Raw genomic sequence first — 18,168 nt, 5'->3', positions numbered from 1 at the left:
GTTTTGAAAAGTTCCCAGGGTCGTTACTCATTACCAATTAGTAAAAGGGGTTTTTGCAAAACAAGTCCTCTACTTTGCTCTATTTGCGAGAACAGTCTCATAGTTTGACAATTTGCAAATGGAGTTGTAAGAAAGAAATTTGCAAATCAGGTCATGCCAAGATTATTTTTTTTACTCACAAAAGACCAACATGTCCTTATATGTGAAAAAGATGGAAATTACCTTTTAAAAGACCAAAATACGCGTGTTGCTCAGTGATAAGTTTTGATAGGGTGGGTCCCACCAACTCAATTGAAACCCATGCATCTAGGAGGGCCCACCTTTTTGCCTCATGCTTTTATGTGGTACGTCCCACAATCTCCACCTGATCCATGTGTATGTTGGAGCCCACAATTCTACACGTCATGTGTTTGATGAAGGGTGCAACTCAGGTCGGGTTGGATCGGGCTGAGACCAACCCTAGCCCAACCAGAGATAGCATTCCCTCAACCCTAACCCAAACCAACTTGAACCCCATGCTGGGAATTGTCAACCCTAACCTAACCCTTCTAACCTGTTTTTTTCCAAATCAGGTCAGGTCGGGTTCGGGTTTGGGTTCACCTAGGGCTAAATAAAAAATACAAGAAAAAAACATAACCCTAAGAAAATCACGTTAGGATGGAAGTTGGGTTCAGGTCGGCTTGCCAAGGCAGATTGAACCCGTCGGGTTTGAGTTGAGCCTAACCCAAGTTGCACTTGCACCCCTAGTTTGATGGGTTGGGCCCATTTTTTACACATTCAATTAAAAGGGAAGCTAGTGTATGTAGAAATGATATTCCCACGCGATTTTCTAGGGACCATTGCTGAAAGTCATTTCGCAGCTGGCTGTTGCATGTGACAGCAGCCACACAGGCTCACTTTTCATCAAATTTGTCTTATTCATTTAGGGCCCGTTTGGATACCTCTTATTTTGTATTTGGATTTGGAATTGAGTTTTGAATACAAATTGAATAGATCGGGCAGCTCATGTACAAGGAAACAGAGAGGGAGTGAGGTACTTCCTAGTGGAGGGAGAGGTTGAGGAGCAAAGAGGGTGAAGGAAACTGCCACATCTGTGGATTTCGGTTGAAATTCCGTAAACGAATAAAAAAATAATATTTTATCTTAGATTTTGCTGAAATTTCAAAAATTTCGACCGAAATTTGGTATGTTTCGGGAATTTTGGTTTCAGTGATTTCGGTAGAAAATTTAAAACCTTGCATGCAACAGCCCGCTTCAAGGTGGCAATTGGGCCATGCCGGCCCTCAGCCCGGCCATCACGGCACGACATGGGCCGTGCCGGCACGGCACGAATTGCTACAGTGCATGGGCTGTGCCGGGCTGAGGGTTTAGTCACGCGGCACGAAACGGCACAGTCCGGCACGGCAAAATCAGTTAGAAAGTGAGCCTATGTGGTTGTTGTCCCGGGCCGGCACGACACGGGCCGCGGGCTGTGGGCCGTGTCGTGCTTAACCTCAACCTTATTCGTGTCGGCACGGCACTGCCCGTGGCCAAATCGTGACGTGCTGTGCCAGCCCGCGGGCCTCGTTGGGCCGAGAAATATCATCGCGGGCACGACCCATTTGCCACCTTGAAGCCGCTGTGAAAATTCCTTCCAATGATGGTCCCTAGCAAATCCCACCTTTGATTAAAAACCTATCAAAGTCTTTTTACAAGGTAATTTATTAACTTTCCACCCTTAAGAACATTTTGGTCTTCTTCAATGAGTAAAAACCAAATCTACCAAGACAGTTTTTGGTCACAAAATGATGGCATGAACTTATTTGCAACATTCACTCAAAAGTGATGACTCTATTTGCAAATTGTCAAACTAGCACTCTCTTTTTACAAACCCATTTTGTAAAAGAGAAACAAATTGGGGTTGGATTCCTTTTATCAGTTATCTATGTAGCTCTATCCTGTTCATTTAAAATTGTTGGTTCTCATACAACCAACCTGTTCATCACAGCCATGGCTACTACTTCCTCCCTTCTCTGCTCCTCTCTCTCCCTCAATCTTCCTCCTTCCTCTTTTCCTTCTAAACCCCAAATATCTCTCTCCTCTTCTCTCTCCCCTCGCTCTCTCTCTTCACTCTCATCTCTCTTTTCAACCTCTTCATTTCTCTATCCCATTTCCAAACGCTCTTCCTCTTCCTTTCCTTTCTCTGTCATGGCTAATTCAGAGAAGAAGAAGAAGAAGGTTCTTATAGTTAACACGAACAGCGGAGGGCACGCAGTCATTGGGTTTTATCTTGCTAAGGAGCTTTTGGGTAATGGACATGAAGTTACAGTTATGACAGTTGGAGAAGAGAATTCAGACAAGATGATGAAGCCCCCATTCAACAGATTCTCAGTGAGTTTGCACATTTTTTGTTAAAAAAAAATTTGGGGTATTTTCAGCCAATTGTTATATGTTACTCCATGAATTTTGTGTTTCGAATGAAACTTGCTTGTTTTTGTTTTCTATTTTATTTCTTTTTAATGGAGATGGGTTAATTTTACAGGAAGCTCTTTTTTTCCTTCGATTATTGTAGCTTTTATCTTCAATAAAAGGGAAATGATATCACCACAACCATGTTTTAATAAAAAAAATTATGTCTAAGCTGGGGTTAGGAAGACCCCTGCCAGTGTATTAAAATTAAACGATGGAACATTCATGATTACAGAATTCCAGCCCAATCCTTGGAACAATGTCTAAGGTAGCGGGGGGGGGGGGGGGGGGGGGGGGGGGGGGGGGAGCGAGGGTGGATAACCCCAGATTACAAACACTAAACATAGATTTAGGATCAAACTAGGCAAATTAGAAACTAAACATACGTGAGCTGACTGGGTCCAATTAATGGGACTAAGGTGACACCAATCATCCTTGTATTCCTGAGCACAATTCTACCAGGCCAAGGAAGCCAGCCTCAATTGAACCATGTTTTAATAATTGCACAAACATCGGTTGTCTTTCGTTTTTTAACTGGCTTGTGAGAGCTTTATGGGAACTGTAATAACCTCTGACAGCTCTTTAAATAATAAAAGACAAAGACAAGATGGTTTACTGCAAATACCAAAACATGGTTGTGCTGATATCATTTCCCTACGTACACACACACACCTTTTTTTGATAGGCTTGCTTTCTGAGGAAGTTCTTCTCTCGTTTTATGTGGGTTCTTGTTTCAGTTGGCATTTGAGGAAGGTTTTAACTTCTTTCTTTTCTTCTTCTGTGCGCCTGGTTTTATTTTTTACTCTTTTTCTTGCATGTGTTTGTGCTTATTTGTATGAAACATTGAGTTTCTTCTTGGTTTCCGTTTGATTCCGAAGGTTTCTGGGGTCGTGTTTGCAGGAGAAACAGTTTTTACTTCACGGTTGCTTTGATTTTTCAGGAGACTTGTATTATTTAGTTATATATATATAGTTATATATACGTATGTATGTATATATTGGTGCCATCAAGATTTATAGTCTCTATATTTATTTGCATTCTTTTGGGTTTGATTTTTTAGGAGCTCGTGAGTGTGGGTGGTCAGACAATATGGGGAGACCCGGCCAAAGTGGGGAGTGTTGTTCAAGGTGCAGCATTTGATGTGGTGTTGGACAACAATGGCAAGGATTTGGATGCTGTGAGGTTTGTTTCTCTTAAATTTATTCTTGGTTTCCTTATCAGTTGATAGTTCCCTTCTAGAATGTAATGTAATATGCCTCTCTTGCTGAAAGAAAACAAAGTTTAAAAGGTGACCAACATGATCATTTTGTTATTTGATACGGATGTTTGGAAATACATGAGCTCATTGGAATGTCCAAAAGCCCATCGCATTAATTCTTTTGAATGACTTCATTCCGTGCATTATAAAAAAATGGAGTGGAGGTGACTGGGAAATATTCAGAAACATGAAGTATTCTTCAAAAGCATTAATTCTGCAAAACAACCAATTACTCCAAAAGCTTAAGATGTTGGAGATGGTGTTATTTAATATTGTATACGTTAACACTCCCCCTCACGTGTGGCCCCTCTTTTTAGGGTTGGCCTACACGTGCCACATGTGGACCCTCTCTTTGGGTTGGCATTACACATGGAGATTTGAACCCAGGACCTTTGCTCTGATACCATGTCAAACAACTAATTACAACGAAAGCTTAAGCTGTTGGAGATGGTGTTATTTAATCTTTTATACTTCAACAAATTCTCTTCTTCTTGGTGATCAAACTACAAATTATAATCTACATTTGGGATGTTCGTATCTCCAAACAAGATACAATAGATTAATTGCTCAGGTTCTTTCCTTACAGAGACCATTTTATGTTTTCGAAGTTTATGATTATACAGTGTAAGGAACCCCATGATGGATAATATGAGATATTTATTTTGCTCAAAGAATTTAACCAATGGTGAAGGAATTAACTGTATGATCCCACTATAATAGAACCCCTTTCCTGAACAGTTAAAACCAAACCCTTCAACCTCACAATCTCAAATCTTTAAATCTGAAATAGTACAGATTCATACCCACCACTGAGAGGAACACCCAAATTATAAAAGATTCATGAAAATGGTCAAAATTTCGACTTTCAAATGGGAAGTAATATTAGATTGTGGTTATTGATAATGTGATCTCAAAATACCAGCCTAAGCAGATGATTCCAATCCCAATATTCGAAAAGATGGAGGTCTAATAACCACTATATATTCCAGATACAAAGCCCCTTGAGTGCTCTTCTGATAAAAACTGAATAAACTTGATTTTCTGCCTTTTAGTTCTTCAAAACACAATTTATAGTGCTCCAATAAATTCCTAAAAATCACCATAAACTAGGAAAAACAACATCTATCAATCTTCTACAGGATGATGTACTGCCCCACATGTGTCATTGGGTCCTAGATATGCGAAAAAAGTGTTAAAACCTGAAGAATGTGAGTTGATTATCCAAGAGTAACCTTATTTTCTTGCTCTAATACCATGATAATTTTGATGAAACCCTAATTTTCTAAGGAGAGGATAGAAATGGCTTAGTTGATTAGCCTTCTTCCACATTTATTGACAAAAATGTGAATGGAAATTACAGGTATGCCTCTCAACATTCACAATGTTAGAAGGGAAAATAAATATAGAAGAAAGGAAATGAGTGAAATACTGCATACAACTATGGGGTATCCTCTAGAATTTCTTTGCAACCTTGTCGTTCCAAACTCAATTCAAATACTTTACCAATTATAAAAGAAACTAAGCAACATGAAGAAATAAAGCTTGTTACCTTTCTTAAAACAGGAAATCTTGTATCGTTGAGAATGCTTCATTTTCTTAACATCTGGCTTCCAACATCAATGATAACATAACAAATCTTCCAACCAGAAGTACTCCAAAAAAATGTTATTCTGTAACCAATTACTACTTTCTTTTGCCTTCGGGATTTTCATCACATCTTGTACATGGATCTCTTTCACACAAACTATTACCTTTTCTTCTTGTAACCCTCAATCTTTTCCATTGGAACGTTGTTCGTCACCTCCTGCAAGTATAAAGTTTCAATTAATTATCAACTACTGCCCCATTTTTATATTGTACTACTTCATTATATCGTACTTTCTTTATGGAATTAATGAATGAAGTGGTTTCTTACGTCTATATGGTTGTATGCATCTTAGATTTAGAATGAACGTAATAATTCTAAACAGGCGTGACATCGCATGCCATTTGGTGTTCGATGTTGTTAAACATTATGGGTGATTGTCTTGCTTATGTGATGGTTTCTAATTGTGTATTTGTGCTCATTCTAGCATTTCTTGAGGTTTCATCTAAATTTCTATCATTTGTATATGTTTTCATACATTTCCATGATTTTACAGGATTTTCACCGAAATTTTCAACCAAAACCTAAACATTTCCGTTTCTGTTTCCATGGCGACCAAAATGCATACCAAAACCAAAACCTGAATCCTTGTGTGTTTACTATTTACTGTTTAGCTGTTTTTATTGGCTCATGGGTAGCTTGAGAACAAGAAAAGGCCTGGACTCTGTAAGTATCCTTTTTAAATACAGTATTTATTTATAGACAGCCAACAAGAGTGAAAAGCAAATAAATAAATAACAAGCTAAGAACCTGGCCCAAACATAGGAAGCTCCCCTAGGGACCCTACGATTGACCAACTCATGTATAGTTCTCCTGAAGAAGAAATGCTTCTCAGATCAAGAAGAAATGCTACTCAGATCCTACTCCACAATGCTAGGATGTCAATATCTTTTTAGATGTGATTTCTTCTGCCCACTTAGGAGCTTCCCCTTAAATTTAGGAATGCTTTCATGTCTACATTCATTGAGCTGGCTGAACCTGACAACCCCTCGTGTACTCTGAATATGCTTGCTAATGGCCTCTGAGTGTTCATTTTCATATTCAAGTAATCTGACTGACTAATAATCTTAGATAAGAGGGTTCTATTGTACATAAAAAAAATTCCTTTTTTTTATTTTTGTAGATAAATTGATGGGAAGTTTATTTAATTTAGTGCCTTAATGAAATGCTATCTTTATCTGAGCAAAAAATAACTGATCTCTATGTAGATGCATTTTGGATATCTACATATGTATTCTCCTTGAACCTTTTTAATATCATATGTCAAACTAAAGCATTATGCTTGTGCGCGCTCTTCCAGCATTCTTCCTAATATCAAATCTTCAACCACAGACCTGTGGCAGACTGGGCCAAGAATGCTGGTGTTGGTCAATTTCTGTTTATCAGCAGTGCTGGAATTTATAAGACAAGTGATGAGCTGCCTCATGTTGAAGGGGTATGGTTTATCTTTTGTTTCAACTTCATTGAATTGCATGTGCATACATGCGCCTACATGCATGTTTGTCTGTATGTTTGGGGGGTGCGTGGGCGGGGTGCATGTATTGCTTGTGTGAATGTGTAATGTATATGCAGACACTTAAATAACATGAATTGCATTGCATGCATACATATGTATGCTCATGCTCATACATACATGCATAAGCATATGTGCATGCTTGTCTGTGTGTTTTGTGGAAGGGTGGGCAGGGTGCATGTATTACTTGTGTGCATGTGTAATGTATATGCAGACACTTAAATAACATGCATTGCACGCATGCATATCAATCAATATATGAGTTTTAATGTGTCTCTTGCAAAGTGACTTAGTTGTACAGTATTGAAAGTTCGGAGGAGACAAGAACCATTTCTATGTTATTATTTATTTAACTTGTATTTGAGGACTGCTTTGACCGTCTAATCATTTGAATATAATTCAGAGAGATGAAATAGGTTGTGCGTGGCTCTGGATATTCTGGAAAGCATTGGTTAAACTCCTACTTGCTTGAAAATTTGTGATTTTCATTTCTTGATGTAGGGAAGAACTATGGAATAGTACAAATGACAGTAACAAATGGTAATTTTTGGTTATTCTTCCTCCTTTGCTTGGACTGAAAAATCTTTAAGAAACAAAGATCACTTGCTAATCAATCTTTGAAGTAATCAAAATACACTGCTAAAATGTTGAAGAAAATAACGACAATGGAATAAAAACTAGCGAAATTTTTTTTCCTTACTGCTCTTTCTATTGTCCTGTTTTTGGGTGCACTTTCTGTATTGTTACTATTATTCATTGGAAGCCACTTTGTGCCATATGCCGTAATTAAGAGAACTTTGTTTACGCTTGACCCAAATTGACCTAATAATGATGATCCTATGGATCTGATTTTTGGTACACCCCCCATCTATGTAAGGGACTTTCAAATGAATGCTTTGGATCATCCTAACAAAGTGGGCCCCCATGTGATTGGGCGCTTAAGCTCACCATAAGTTTGGTGAGCTTAAGCGCACCAACAGTTTCCTCATATATATATATATATATAAAGTATTAATTACACAAATGGAACTCAATACAATTAAGTTCTTAAGGTATGTAATATTTAACATTTATTATGCAAATGGAACCCAATCCAATTAATTTATTATTTAATCAGTGCAACGTAAACAAGCCTAATATGTATCCATTTCAAGGCCTTGGAACACTTTTTTTAAAAATTATAATTAAATGAGGCTAATCAAATTTACTCAATTAATTCCACCACTTTAACATGTTCTGATCCGTGTTGCACGAGTACGGATACGAATGTCAGAATTTGACACAGGTATCGAGTGTCAAATTCAGCTAACCTCAAAGAAAAGGATTTATGGATTCGGCTAATTTTAATTCTTTAACATCATAATAAATTGAGAATTTTAGTAGGTTAAGTAAATAGTGTTTTATTTCCATATTAAAAAAACCTTACTATTAGCGTAGATAAAACTCAAAACAAGTGATAAAAATAATTACTTATTTCTTTTATTTTCAAAAAAAAAGACACGTGATAATTATAAATTTGTTATTGTATCTAAAAAAATATATTACAGAGATCTAGAAGTTTCGTAGTGAATCCTAAAGTATAAGAATTTGAGACGTGCCCGACACTGGTACGTCACAGATTCAAAAGAATCCATGTAACATAGGTTTTGATTCAGTGAGGCCCTAACATAACGTGTTCTCTAGAAGGACCTATCATCCAAAGCCAAAGTTTTCACTGGTAGCACCTTTATAAATAATGTATTTATGGAAAATGTGCATGTGTCTTGGTGTTTATTCAAAGAAAAATGGTTTTGTCCTGCTAGCTGTGCTAGGCTGCTAGCTCCCACGAGCACAAGTTCCGAGCACATGCACGTCACATGCAATCATGACCTACGTTCCACCATAGAATCTGTTACTGGTCACTTTTTATGAGCAGTATGTTAGAATCAGGGTTTCTGTGCGAGATGTAAGTTTGTCTATACAATTAATGCTTAATCCTTTGTAAATTCCATCTCACTTGAAAAGCTCTGAAAGTGGATGTTTCTAGTTTCTCTTGGAAACACTAGTGCACATAAAGGCCTAAAATAGAGCCAGTCACCTAACTTTATCAATTGGTTTCTGAACTTAAATAAATAATGAGCCCACATGCTGAGTTTGTTATCAACTTTATAGATATTTACATGTATTGGCATTATGAATGAAGGCAAGTAGCGGCATTAATTGAAGTTCACAATGAATCTTTTTGTACTATATTGTTTCCAAGTGACTAATTATTTAAATTGGCTTATCTCTAGTTTTAGCTATATTCCATAATCTGAACTGTCCAATGTTTCAGGATCTTGTTAAAAGTGATGCCGGTCACGTAGGAGTGGAGAAATACATTGATGAACTTTCTTTCAGTAGCTGGGCATCATTTCGTCCACAGTACATGATAGGATCGGGAAACAACAAAGATTGTGAGGAGTGGTTCTTTGATCGTATGTAGCTATCTCACTGCATTTCTTCCTTATATATCATGTTTCATGAGGAGGCTATTTTGCAGATAAATATCATATCATCTTTATTTTGTCTTTACCATGAAATAGGACTCCCAGTCCCAACAAACAAGAACTCTTTAACATGGTATGCAGAAAATTCCCTAATCATGTGGTCATTTGTCCTTTTCCTAATTATGAGGAGTAGTTGGGTCTTTTGGTTTTTAAGTCACTTCTGAAACAATGGATTTGATAAAAACTCTATATATTTAGGCCATTGGCCTCTTTTGAGAGATAGATGTTGAATAAAATTCGAGACTGCAGCCCTTATGTGATCTCAGATTGTGATGCTCAACCCTAGGAGGGATTTGTAGGAACCCTAGAGAGATTCTAGGTTCTTTCTCCTTTTTTTAATCTATCTTTAATTCAGTTTCTTGATCTCTTTCACCTTCAATCTTTATTTGTTGTTCAAGAAACTAGCCACATACAGACACCACTTTTTGTTTGTCCGTGCCCGTACACAGCCTAGCTCTCCGATGATGAGCAAAGATTCCCAAGTAGATACGCCTTGATCTCCAAAGGGTATCCTCGAACACCGACCCCTCGGAATAGAACAAAAGGAAAACAAAAGCAAGCGCCTAATAGAAAAGATAGTCATTATAATGGCTTAATCACATCGAGCACCTAGTGACATGCATCGTCTCACATATCTGGAACAGTAAAGTCAATAAAGAAGTACAATCTAATGAAGTATAATAAAGTACAATGACCAAATTGATATAACATTCCAAAGATGCTTCTGTTCTTTGCTGCTGTTGTGTTGACTATCACATGTGCTATATACTGTTCACAGGAATTGTTCGAGATAGACCAGTCCCAATCCCTGGCTCAGGAATGCAACTCACTAACATTTCACATGTTAGGGATTTATCCAGCATGCTGGCAATGGCTGTCGAGAAGCCAGATGCTGCCAGTGGCAATATTTTCAACTGTGTAAGTGACCGTGCTGTTACTTTCGATGGACTGGCCAAACTCTGTGCTCAAGCTGCAGGCCGTCAATTCAAAATCATTCATTACGACCCAAAGAGCGTTGGGGTTGACGCAAAGAAAGCATTTCCTTTTCGCATTATGGTAGATCTTCATCAAGTTCACCTAATATGTGATGTTTCAATCTCTGTCAGAAATATCTCCGATATTTTCAAAATATAGCGATTTTATCGCGACATTTTGATAAAACAACAAAATTCCGAAATAATCCCAAGAATTTTAAAAATATAGCGATATTTTCATTTACCGCGATACTATTGCGATATTTTTACGGTATTTTAACGATTTTTTTATTTTTTATTTGTCTTAATTTATATATTTTTAAATATTTTTTATTTATATCTTTTTTCCAATAATAACCCAAAAAAATAAATCAAATTTAATATGTTCCAAGATTTTCACTTGCCGAAAAATTCCTGAGAACGATATTTGTGACTTAGGTTTCAATCCTTCTTACTTTTACACCTTGTTTGCAATCTAATAATTTGTATTATCGTTGTGTTCTACAGCACTTTTATGCAGAACCAAGAGCTGCCAAGGACATTTTAGGATGGAGTAGCACTACTAACCTTCCTGAAGATTTGAAGGAGAGATTTGATGAGTATGTGAAGATTGGTAGAGATAAAAAGGCAATGAAATTTGATATTGATGATAAGATACTCGAGTCTCTTAAAGTAGCCGTTGCAGGGTGATAAAGCACTTGGATATAAAATCAACTGTTTTACCCACATAATGTTGAGGTGAGGGGTTTTTTCATGTTTCCTTTCTGTATCTGAATCATTCTGTTTTTATCAAGATCAATGTATTAGCTTTTATTCATTCCGACAAAACTAAAATAAGTACTGTGTAATTTTCATTTACCCACAAAGCAAGCACTTCCACTCATTGTGTTAAATTTAGATGGAGGTTTTGCTCAACTTTAACCCCCTTGAATGAGTGATGGCAACAACTTGTGGGACCTACTTTTTGTATTTGTATTATGGTTAAAACTGTGAAATTAGAATGTAGAACAGTAGCTCCTTATGAGCTTTTGGTGCCAAATATTCCCAATATTTGGCGGCTAAACCTCGGATGGAGCACATGACCATATCCCATATTATATATACTTTACCTATATAAGATGGATAGATATATAGATAAGCTTGGTTACATGTTTGCTAGTTCCTATTGCTGAGATTGTTGTAATGATATATGAGTTTCATTGATGTATAAATGTATTCATTCTTGTAATTGAAATATTTTTCAAAAAGTACTTTATAGAATTTGGCTACCTAGTTGATCTTCTTAAATGGTAGTTTCAGATGGTTTCAATCCTCTAGTCTCTCTAATAACTGAACATGTTCAATTTCCATCCCATAGTTAAATGCTTGATTGTCACTTCTTTACTGTACAGTATTTAGTTTTCTGTCTCTTAACATGATGGCCAAGAACTGAAAATAACATCTTGTGTTATCTCAGTCCATTGTTTGTCTGTCTTTCTTTCTATGGTGTCCTCTTGCTTTGTAATTGTTGGCTTGGTATTTGGAATGCTCTGTGATTAGTGGCTTTGTCTTGGGATTCCAGAGGAATGCTTCAGTATGGTGCGACCTTGTTGTAATACAATAAGGCGCTCTCACTACCATAGATGGGTCTCACCTTTAACTGATCTGAACCCCTCATCTGTTTGTCCTTGCTTTGGATTCCCTATGGCCTAAAATCAACTCAAACATGCAACTGTAACTTCAAAAAAATTTGTATTTTTTTGTTGTTGAACATAGATGGTTAAGAAGTATACATGGCCAAGGACTATAAGATGGACGATTTAGATGTTTGTTTTTTTGGGCCATGGGAGATCCAAAGCAAGAAGTGTCAGATGGACTGCTCAGATCAGTTAAAGGTGGGGATCCACTGTGCTGTTGTGGGTGTGCTACTGTTGAAATTCCCTATATAAGAATCTTAAGCATGGTTTGGTGGACAATTACCAGACCATACAAGAAGGGAAATGATGTTCCCACACCCTTTACAATTCCCAAAATGCTCTCAACAACCAATTTAAAAAGTTCTATCCTTTCACACACGAAAAAAGATAAGTTGAACAAACCCTATGCATTTTCCTTTATTTATTTGAAAAAAGTTCCTACCTATTTTGCAAGCTTGTGTTTAGCATGACCCAACCCACAAACATTTATCAGTGTTTTTTTTTTCTGCAAGGAAAAACTATCAATACATCGAAGGGAATTGATATTGGCACTCGAATTGAATTGGCAGCCTCACTATTAGCTTACACTTTGTAAAATCACTAACAGCTAATCATAAAAGTTTAAATTAAGAGAAGGGACAAGGGAGCGTCAATCTGATTTCCCAAATTGTTAAGTAAAATTAAAATCAAAGATGAAAATTGTAATGATAATGACCATTTATTAGACTTTCTCAATCATTCCATTGGACCATCTATTGAATTTGATCCAGTTGTAAGAACCATGACTCAAGCCCAAGCCCGAAACCTAAGTTTCCTACACTTTTCTTGTTTGTTGAACTATTTCTATCATAATTGAAATTGTCTAGGATCCTTCACCCCCACCTTCCAATGCCCATTAGAAATGTTAGCGAGGCGCGCATTTTCTCTCCAACTCTTGAGCCTCATATCTGTGTCGCGCGAAAGGCCACAGAATTGGTGCAACCTCTTTGGCATGGAATCATGCACCTTCCACCACTTCTGGTGAGCAGAGTCGCTGGCAAAACACAAACTATCCTGTTTTTCCCAATTACAATCATAGTCTCTATAGCACCTCCATGGCTTTGCACCTACAAAGTGAATGGCGTAAGCCTCGGGCAGCTCACGCAGGTCCCCATCTCTACTGGTCTGTTTAAAATACTTCAAAACATTAAATCGGGTGGGTAACCTATGCCACCATGTGAAAACCTCGTTGATGAACCCCTGGTCTCCCCCGTTACTAGAAAATAATTTTTTCCTCTTATCCATCAACATTTTAAAAGTGCACACGGAAGGCTCAACCACCATAATTCCAGAGTTGAAGATCATCTCGTCATTCCTTACTGCGGACAATTGAGGCAACACAAATAACCGATCGAGATTCTCAAGCACGATAAAATCCGAATCGATGAAGATAATCTTATCGTAGTCTTTAAGTTGCCATATTCGAAGTTTACTATAATTCCACTTGTTGTAGGCGTTTTCCGCGGCATAGTGGCTCCGAATGCGCTCTATCTGCTTGATTTTCCATCCGGCCATTTCAAGGGCACGTCGGCTTTTCATGGTTATCGATTTATCGGCGAGTAGGATGAGATCTTTGGTGGAATTGGTTTGAATTATGCTTTGGGCCAATGCTATGGCGCCACATACATAATCCTCAGAAGAATGAAGGACTGTAACATAGGCTTCTTTAGGGTGGTCCAAAGGGTTGTCCAGCTTTGAGAAATTGTAGGTAATTCTTCCTTGGTCTGCATTTCAGCAAACAAAGGTTATACAAAATATTCAATGGATTAGATACTACATGAAACAATAACTAGAGATAAATTTAGGTTGGTTTGTTAGGTTGTCCAAATCTGATAAAACTGTAAGGCCTATCATATAAAAATTCAATATAATATAATATATATCTATATAATACACACATGAACCCGGAAGGGTGTGGCTCTTTTGGCGTAAAGTCATGGGTTTGCTCCCCAGTGACGAGCGTTCGAATTCTCCCTTGCTTACCCGATGCGCGTGGTTTCCGGATGATTGTGCGCATCCGTAGGGAAATAGTCCTACCCCCGAAGGGGTGGGGATACCCTTCGTTACCAAAAAATATAATACACACACACTAGAATATATTTCAATTAGTCATAGAGAATCATGATTTAGCAAAAAAGTTCAAATTTTTAAAACATAGTTCCAACAATTCCCAGACTCTACTTATGTTAATAACGTTAAACTGAAGGGTGCCCTTGCAAGAACCAGCAACAAGGGTGCCCACATTGGATCCACATCGCCCAAGCACATTTGCGATTGCTTTTACTTTGCATTTTTGAGTGACATGGATACAACGGGGCACCCTTGTGTCTGGGTTTTTGCAAGGGCGTCCTTCAGTTTGGCATTCCTCGCATTAGACATTGGACTTTCGTCTTTTATTTTATAAAAAGAAAAAACAAATTTTAAACTAGTCATCAAGAAACATATTTCAAAAGGGAATTGGTAGCGTCCATCACGAATGGCATTTCACGTCTGTCGCATGTCAAGCCACCCACCTCATGAACGAGGGCAAAAGTTGTTGTCTTCATTCACGAGGTGGATGGTCTGACGTGCGACAAACCTGCTGCGAAATACCTTTTGCGATGGACCCTAGCAAATCCCATTTCGAAAATAGTTATGTCTATTTTATATTTTTTACAGCAAAATTAAAAACATGGTTTTTGCTAGGGACCATAGTAGAAATGCATTCGCAGATGGCTGTTGCAACTGAGAGCAGCCACACATGCTCAGATTGTCTTATTCATTTAATTCATCTGAGGTGGCTGCTCTCATATGCAACAGCCAGTTGTGAAATGCCTCTCTTCGATGGTCCTTAGCAAATCCCTAAAAACATTAAAAACCTCAAATACAAAACAATAATATTTGAACAGCGGAAAAGGCTATGGTAGAAATATTTTGACTCAGTCGTGTTAATGTTGAAGGAATGTAGAACTAAATAAATGTACCTATTCATCTTTCTACACGAAATATACGTATGATAATCCGCTTTATTATTCTTGTTCTCCCGTCCTTATCTTTTTTTTTTTAATAAGGAGAGTAAGGGGTTTATTATGAGTTCCCAAAAAATTTGTTAGAATCTGATCCAACAGGAATTCATAGTCAATATACAACACTTCGATTCGATTTATTTTATTCTATTATGTCTGTACGGTTGTTCAATTCTAAATCTATCTTTTTATTCTTGTTATTCTTTATCCCTTCCCTTCGACTGATTGTGCGAGATAGAGGAACTGTTCATTATGTTATATCATCTGGTTTATGATCCACCAACCTGCTAGTTCTTTTTATGAGGCACCCACAGGAGAATTTATCCGGAAGAACTACTGAAACTCCGCAAAACCCTCACAAGAGTTTATGTACAAAGAACCGGAAAGCCTTTATGGGTTATATCCGAAGACATGGAAAGGGATGTTTTTATGTCAGCAACAGAAGGCCAAGCTCATGGCATTGTTGATGTTGTCGCGGTAATGTCATACCCTAATACTCCCAAAACTAAAACAATATTCTATACTATACTCAACATAGGGTAAAATAGGTAGAAAAACTCAAAGTGATTTTAGGCAAATAAATAAGATTTTATTAATTAATTATTAAAATTTGGGGCTATTTTTGTTAATTTTTCAAAAGGAAAATGTTTCCCCTCATTTTCCATCGAACATAGTATATTTTTTTCGAACGGGAAATGTTTTGGTGGCCCGTTGTTCAGATATTGGACACCAATAACTAAACAAATTGAATACCTCCATATTTTCCAGCAAACCCACCTGTTTTTGTCTGTCTTTTTCTTCATTTTAATGAAAAAGACAAACAAAAGTGGTGGGTGGGAATCCTAAGCAAGGATTTGGAAATATCATTTCCCATCACTAGAAACCAATAAAAAAAATGTATCAACTCACCAAGTTTCACCAAGGGTACTGGCAATTGACATGATCCAACTGGCAAATCAAGCTTCTGTTTCAATCTCCTTAAATCAGGTTTATAAACCCATAAATTCCCTTCATGTTTCACAAGATCTTCACACCTGAAAATCTCCCACATGGGCCCACATGCACCGATGAACACGACGATCACCGTGCCGTCATCCCTTCGCCGCCCATTCCTCATCACCAAATTCCCTACCACTAAATGTACTTGTAGGCGAAAAACATCTCTACTCCCCCTCTTCTCCTCCGACCCACATGGCACGCGGGCCACCACCACGTCAAACTCGCCATAATTTTCAAAATCCGGCATCGGAATCTTCGGGCATTTTGGTACTTTCGTCCTCTCATCTTCGTCGATCCATTCGGGAAATAATTCTGCCCATCGGAGCCCTTCTCGGGGCCGATCAAAACGGATTATGCTCGTGCGGCCGAGCGATTGCCAATCTCTTACTTCCTCTTCCTTTTCTTCTATGTTAATTAATCCAATTTCAATCTCCTTACCACCAAATTCCTTGGCAATAAAATCCAACGGCCCGGACCGCTTCATTACTGAGGACCCATCTCGCATTTCCTTCTCTTCTTCTATCTTAACTAATCCAATATCAATCCCCTTAGCAACCAAATCCAATGGCCTAGATCGCTTTGTTAGCAAGGACCTATCTCGTCTTTCCCCAATGAAACTCCACCGCAACGCGGGGTGATATGTAGAGGTAAGGAGTATGATCAAGAAGAGGGATAAAGAGAGAAGAGAAAGAGAGGAGAGCATGAGCTTCACAGCCGTGACCTTTGGAACCATTTCTTTGTCTACCTTCTTCCTTGTGTAAGGTTAGAGGAAGGCCAACTATACGTAAGTATATATACAGAGAAAAGGTGTATACGTGCAAGAATGCTTGTCTAGAAGGTATATACCCGAAAGAAGGCAGAGTTCTAAGAAAAGGTTAGAGTGGGAGAAGGTCAGAGTTAGAGAAATATTTATATAGATAAGAAGTGCATGCAAATCTCTATTTTTATGATATTAGGTAGAAAGAAGAATCCATTTTGATTTTACTATAATAACAATGAATGCAGGGTGATGATATTTTCACACGGCCAGAATCATAGAGATTTGTGGGTTCCACATCAAGATAATCCGAACCATCTAGTCCACCCGATGCATGCGGTCCGCCGATATCTACAGCTCGAGGACAGGATAGAGTACAATTCAATCTATTTATTTTTTTGATCACTTCGTTTGATAAATTCGACCTTTGCAAATTTGCTCTGTCAAAGTGTCGTACTCCTAAATTCTCAGCCGCTTGTGAAATTACTTCTAGAGCTCGTTCGAGAATTTTTATGGATCATCGCAGGAAGTTCACAAGAAAAATTGGCCAAGACGCTCACAAAGAGCCCAACATACGCCTACCAAATTAGTTGATTATGTAATTCACAACTATTAGGCATTTAGATCTCTTAGGCTTAGTGTTTGTCACTCATATGTGTCCCTCTCTCAAAGGTTCGGAGTTAGGGATGGTTTTGTGCTTGTCATCTTTCTCTTTATCAAATAAACCAGTAGGGGTCCCCGCCAAACCCCAGCTAACCCATTAAAAAGAAAAAGAATTTTTATGGATTCCGCCATTTCTCTGATTCTTAGTAATTGCTCTGCAATTTAAAAGTCGAAGTCTTGAATTATTCAATAATTTTAGTTTTTGAAAAGAGAAAACGGTTCCTACACATATGTGTAGAGAGTTCTCTACACACTAGCTTAAAATACAGTGGGGGCCCACATTGTTTGGGTGATCCAAGACATCCATTTTAAAGACCCTCACATAGATAGGGTGTCTACAAAAAATCAAATCCATAAGATCATCCCAACCCTACGATTTGTGGAGGTAAAATGGATGTCTTTAAACCTTCACGAATTAGTCCATTTTTTGCCTCCACAGTTCGAATTGTTAGGATGATCCTATGAATCTGATTTTTTGTGGACACCCTATCTATTTGAGGGCCTTAAAAATGAATGGTTTGGATCACCCAAATAATGTGGCCCCCACTGTATTTTAAGCTAGTGTGTAGATAACTTATCTACACATATGTGTAGGAACCGTTTTCTCTTTTGAAAAATAAATTTTCTATAACATGTATATGAACGGTTGAAATATTTTCAATA

The 18,168-nt window shown here is 37.8% G+C and overlaps 2 protein-coding genes across 2 annotated transcripts; one reads left to right on the top strand and one right to left on the bottom strand.

Moving 5' to 3' along the window:
* Positions 1–1,815: 1,815 nt before the first annotated feature.
* CSP41A (chloroplast stem-loop binding protein of 41 kDa) lies at positions 1,816–11,324 on the top strand. The gene is made up of 6 exons (XM_077362303.1): positions 1,816–2,370; positions 3,509–3,630; positions 6,684–6,786; positions 9,179–9,320; positions 10,171–10,448; positions 10,874–11,324. Exons 1-6 carry the CDS (start codon positions 1,825–1,827, stop codon positions 11,054–11,056), a joined length of 1,374 nt encoding a protein of 457 aa, XP_077218418.1. The 5' UTR covers positions 1,816–1,824; the 3' UTR covers positions 11,057–11,324.
* Positions 11,325–12,690: 1,366 nt separating this feature from the next.
* On the bottom strand, positions 12,691–16,946 carry LOC143853119 (putative UDP-glucuronate:xylan alpha-glucuronosyltransferase 5). Its single transcript, XM_077362843.1, has 2 exons — positions 15,996–16,946; positions 12,691–13,805 (listed from the first exon to the last, which is right to left on the bottom strand). The coding sequence occupies exons 1-2, from the start codon at positions 16,816–16,818 to the stop codon at positions 12,889–12,891; spliced, it is 1,740 nt and encodes a 579-aa protein (XP_077218958.1). The 5' UTR covers positions 16,819–16,946; the 3' UTR covers positions 12,691–12,888.
* Between the last annotated feature and the right edge of the window lie 1,222 nt (positions 16,947–18,168).

The sequence above is a fragment of the Tasmannia lanceolata genome, unplaced genomic scaffold (genome assembly GCF_043159265.1).
Source record: "Tasmannia lanceolata isolate RefF3 unplaced genomic scaffold, GAP_Taslan_0.1 ptg000019l, whole genome shotgun sequence".
NCBI lineage: Eukaryota > Viridiplantae > Streptophyta > Magnoliopsida > Canellales > Winteraceae > Tasmannia > Tasmannia lanceolata.
This window is presented reverse-complemented; position numbering and strand designations above follow the sequence as displayed.

Excerpts from the sequence above, each read along its gene's own strand:
- CSP41A (XM_077362303.1), top strand. The coding sequence starts at position 1,825 with ATGACTCTATTTGCAAATTGTCAAACTAGCACTCTCTTTTTACAAACC. Across the intron at positions 2,371-3,508 it reads CCCCATTCAACAGATTCTCA|GAGCTCGTGAGTGTGGGTGG; the intron begins GTGAGTTTGCAC and ends TTGATTTTTTAG. Across the intron at positions 9,321-10,170 it reads TGAGGAGTGGTTCTTTGATC|GAATTGTTCGAGATAGACCA; the intron begins GTATGTAGCTAT and ends TACTGTTCACAG.
- LOC143853119 (XM_077362843.1), bottom strand. The coding sequence starts at position 16,818 with ATGGTTCCAAAGGTCACGGCTGTGAAGCTCATGCTCTCCTCTCTTTCT. Across the intron at positions 13,806-15,995 it reads AGTACCCTTGGTGAAACTTG|ACCAAGGAAGAATTACCTAC; the intron begins GTGAGTTGATAC and ends GCTGAAATGCAG.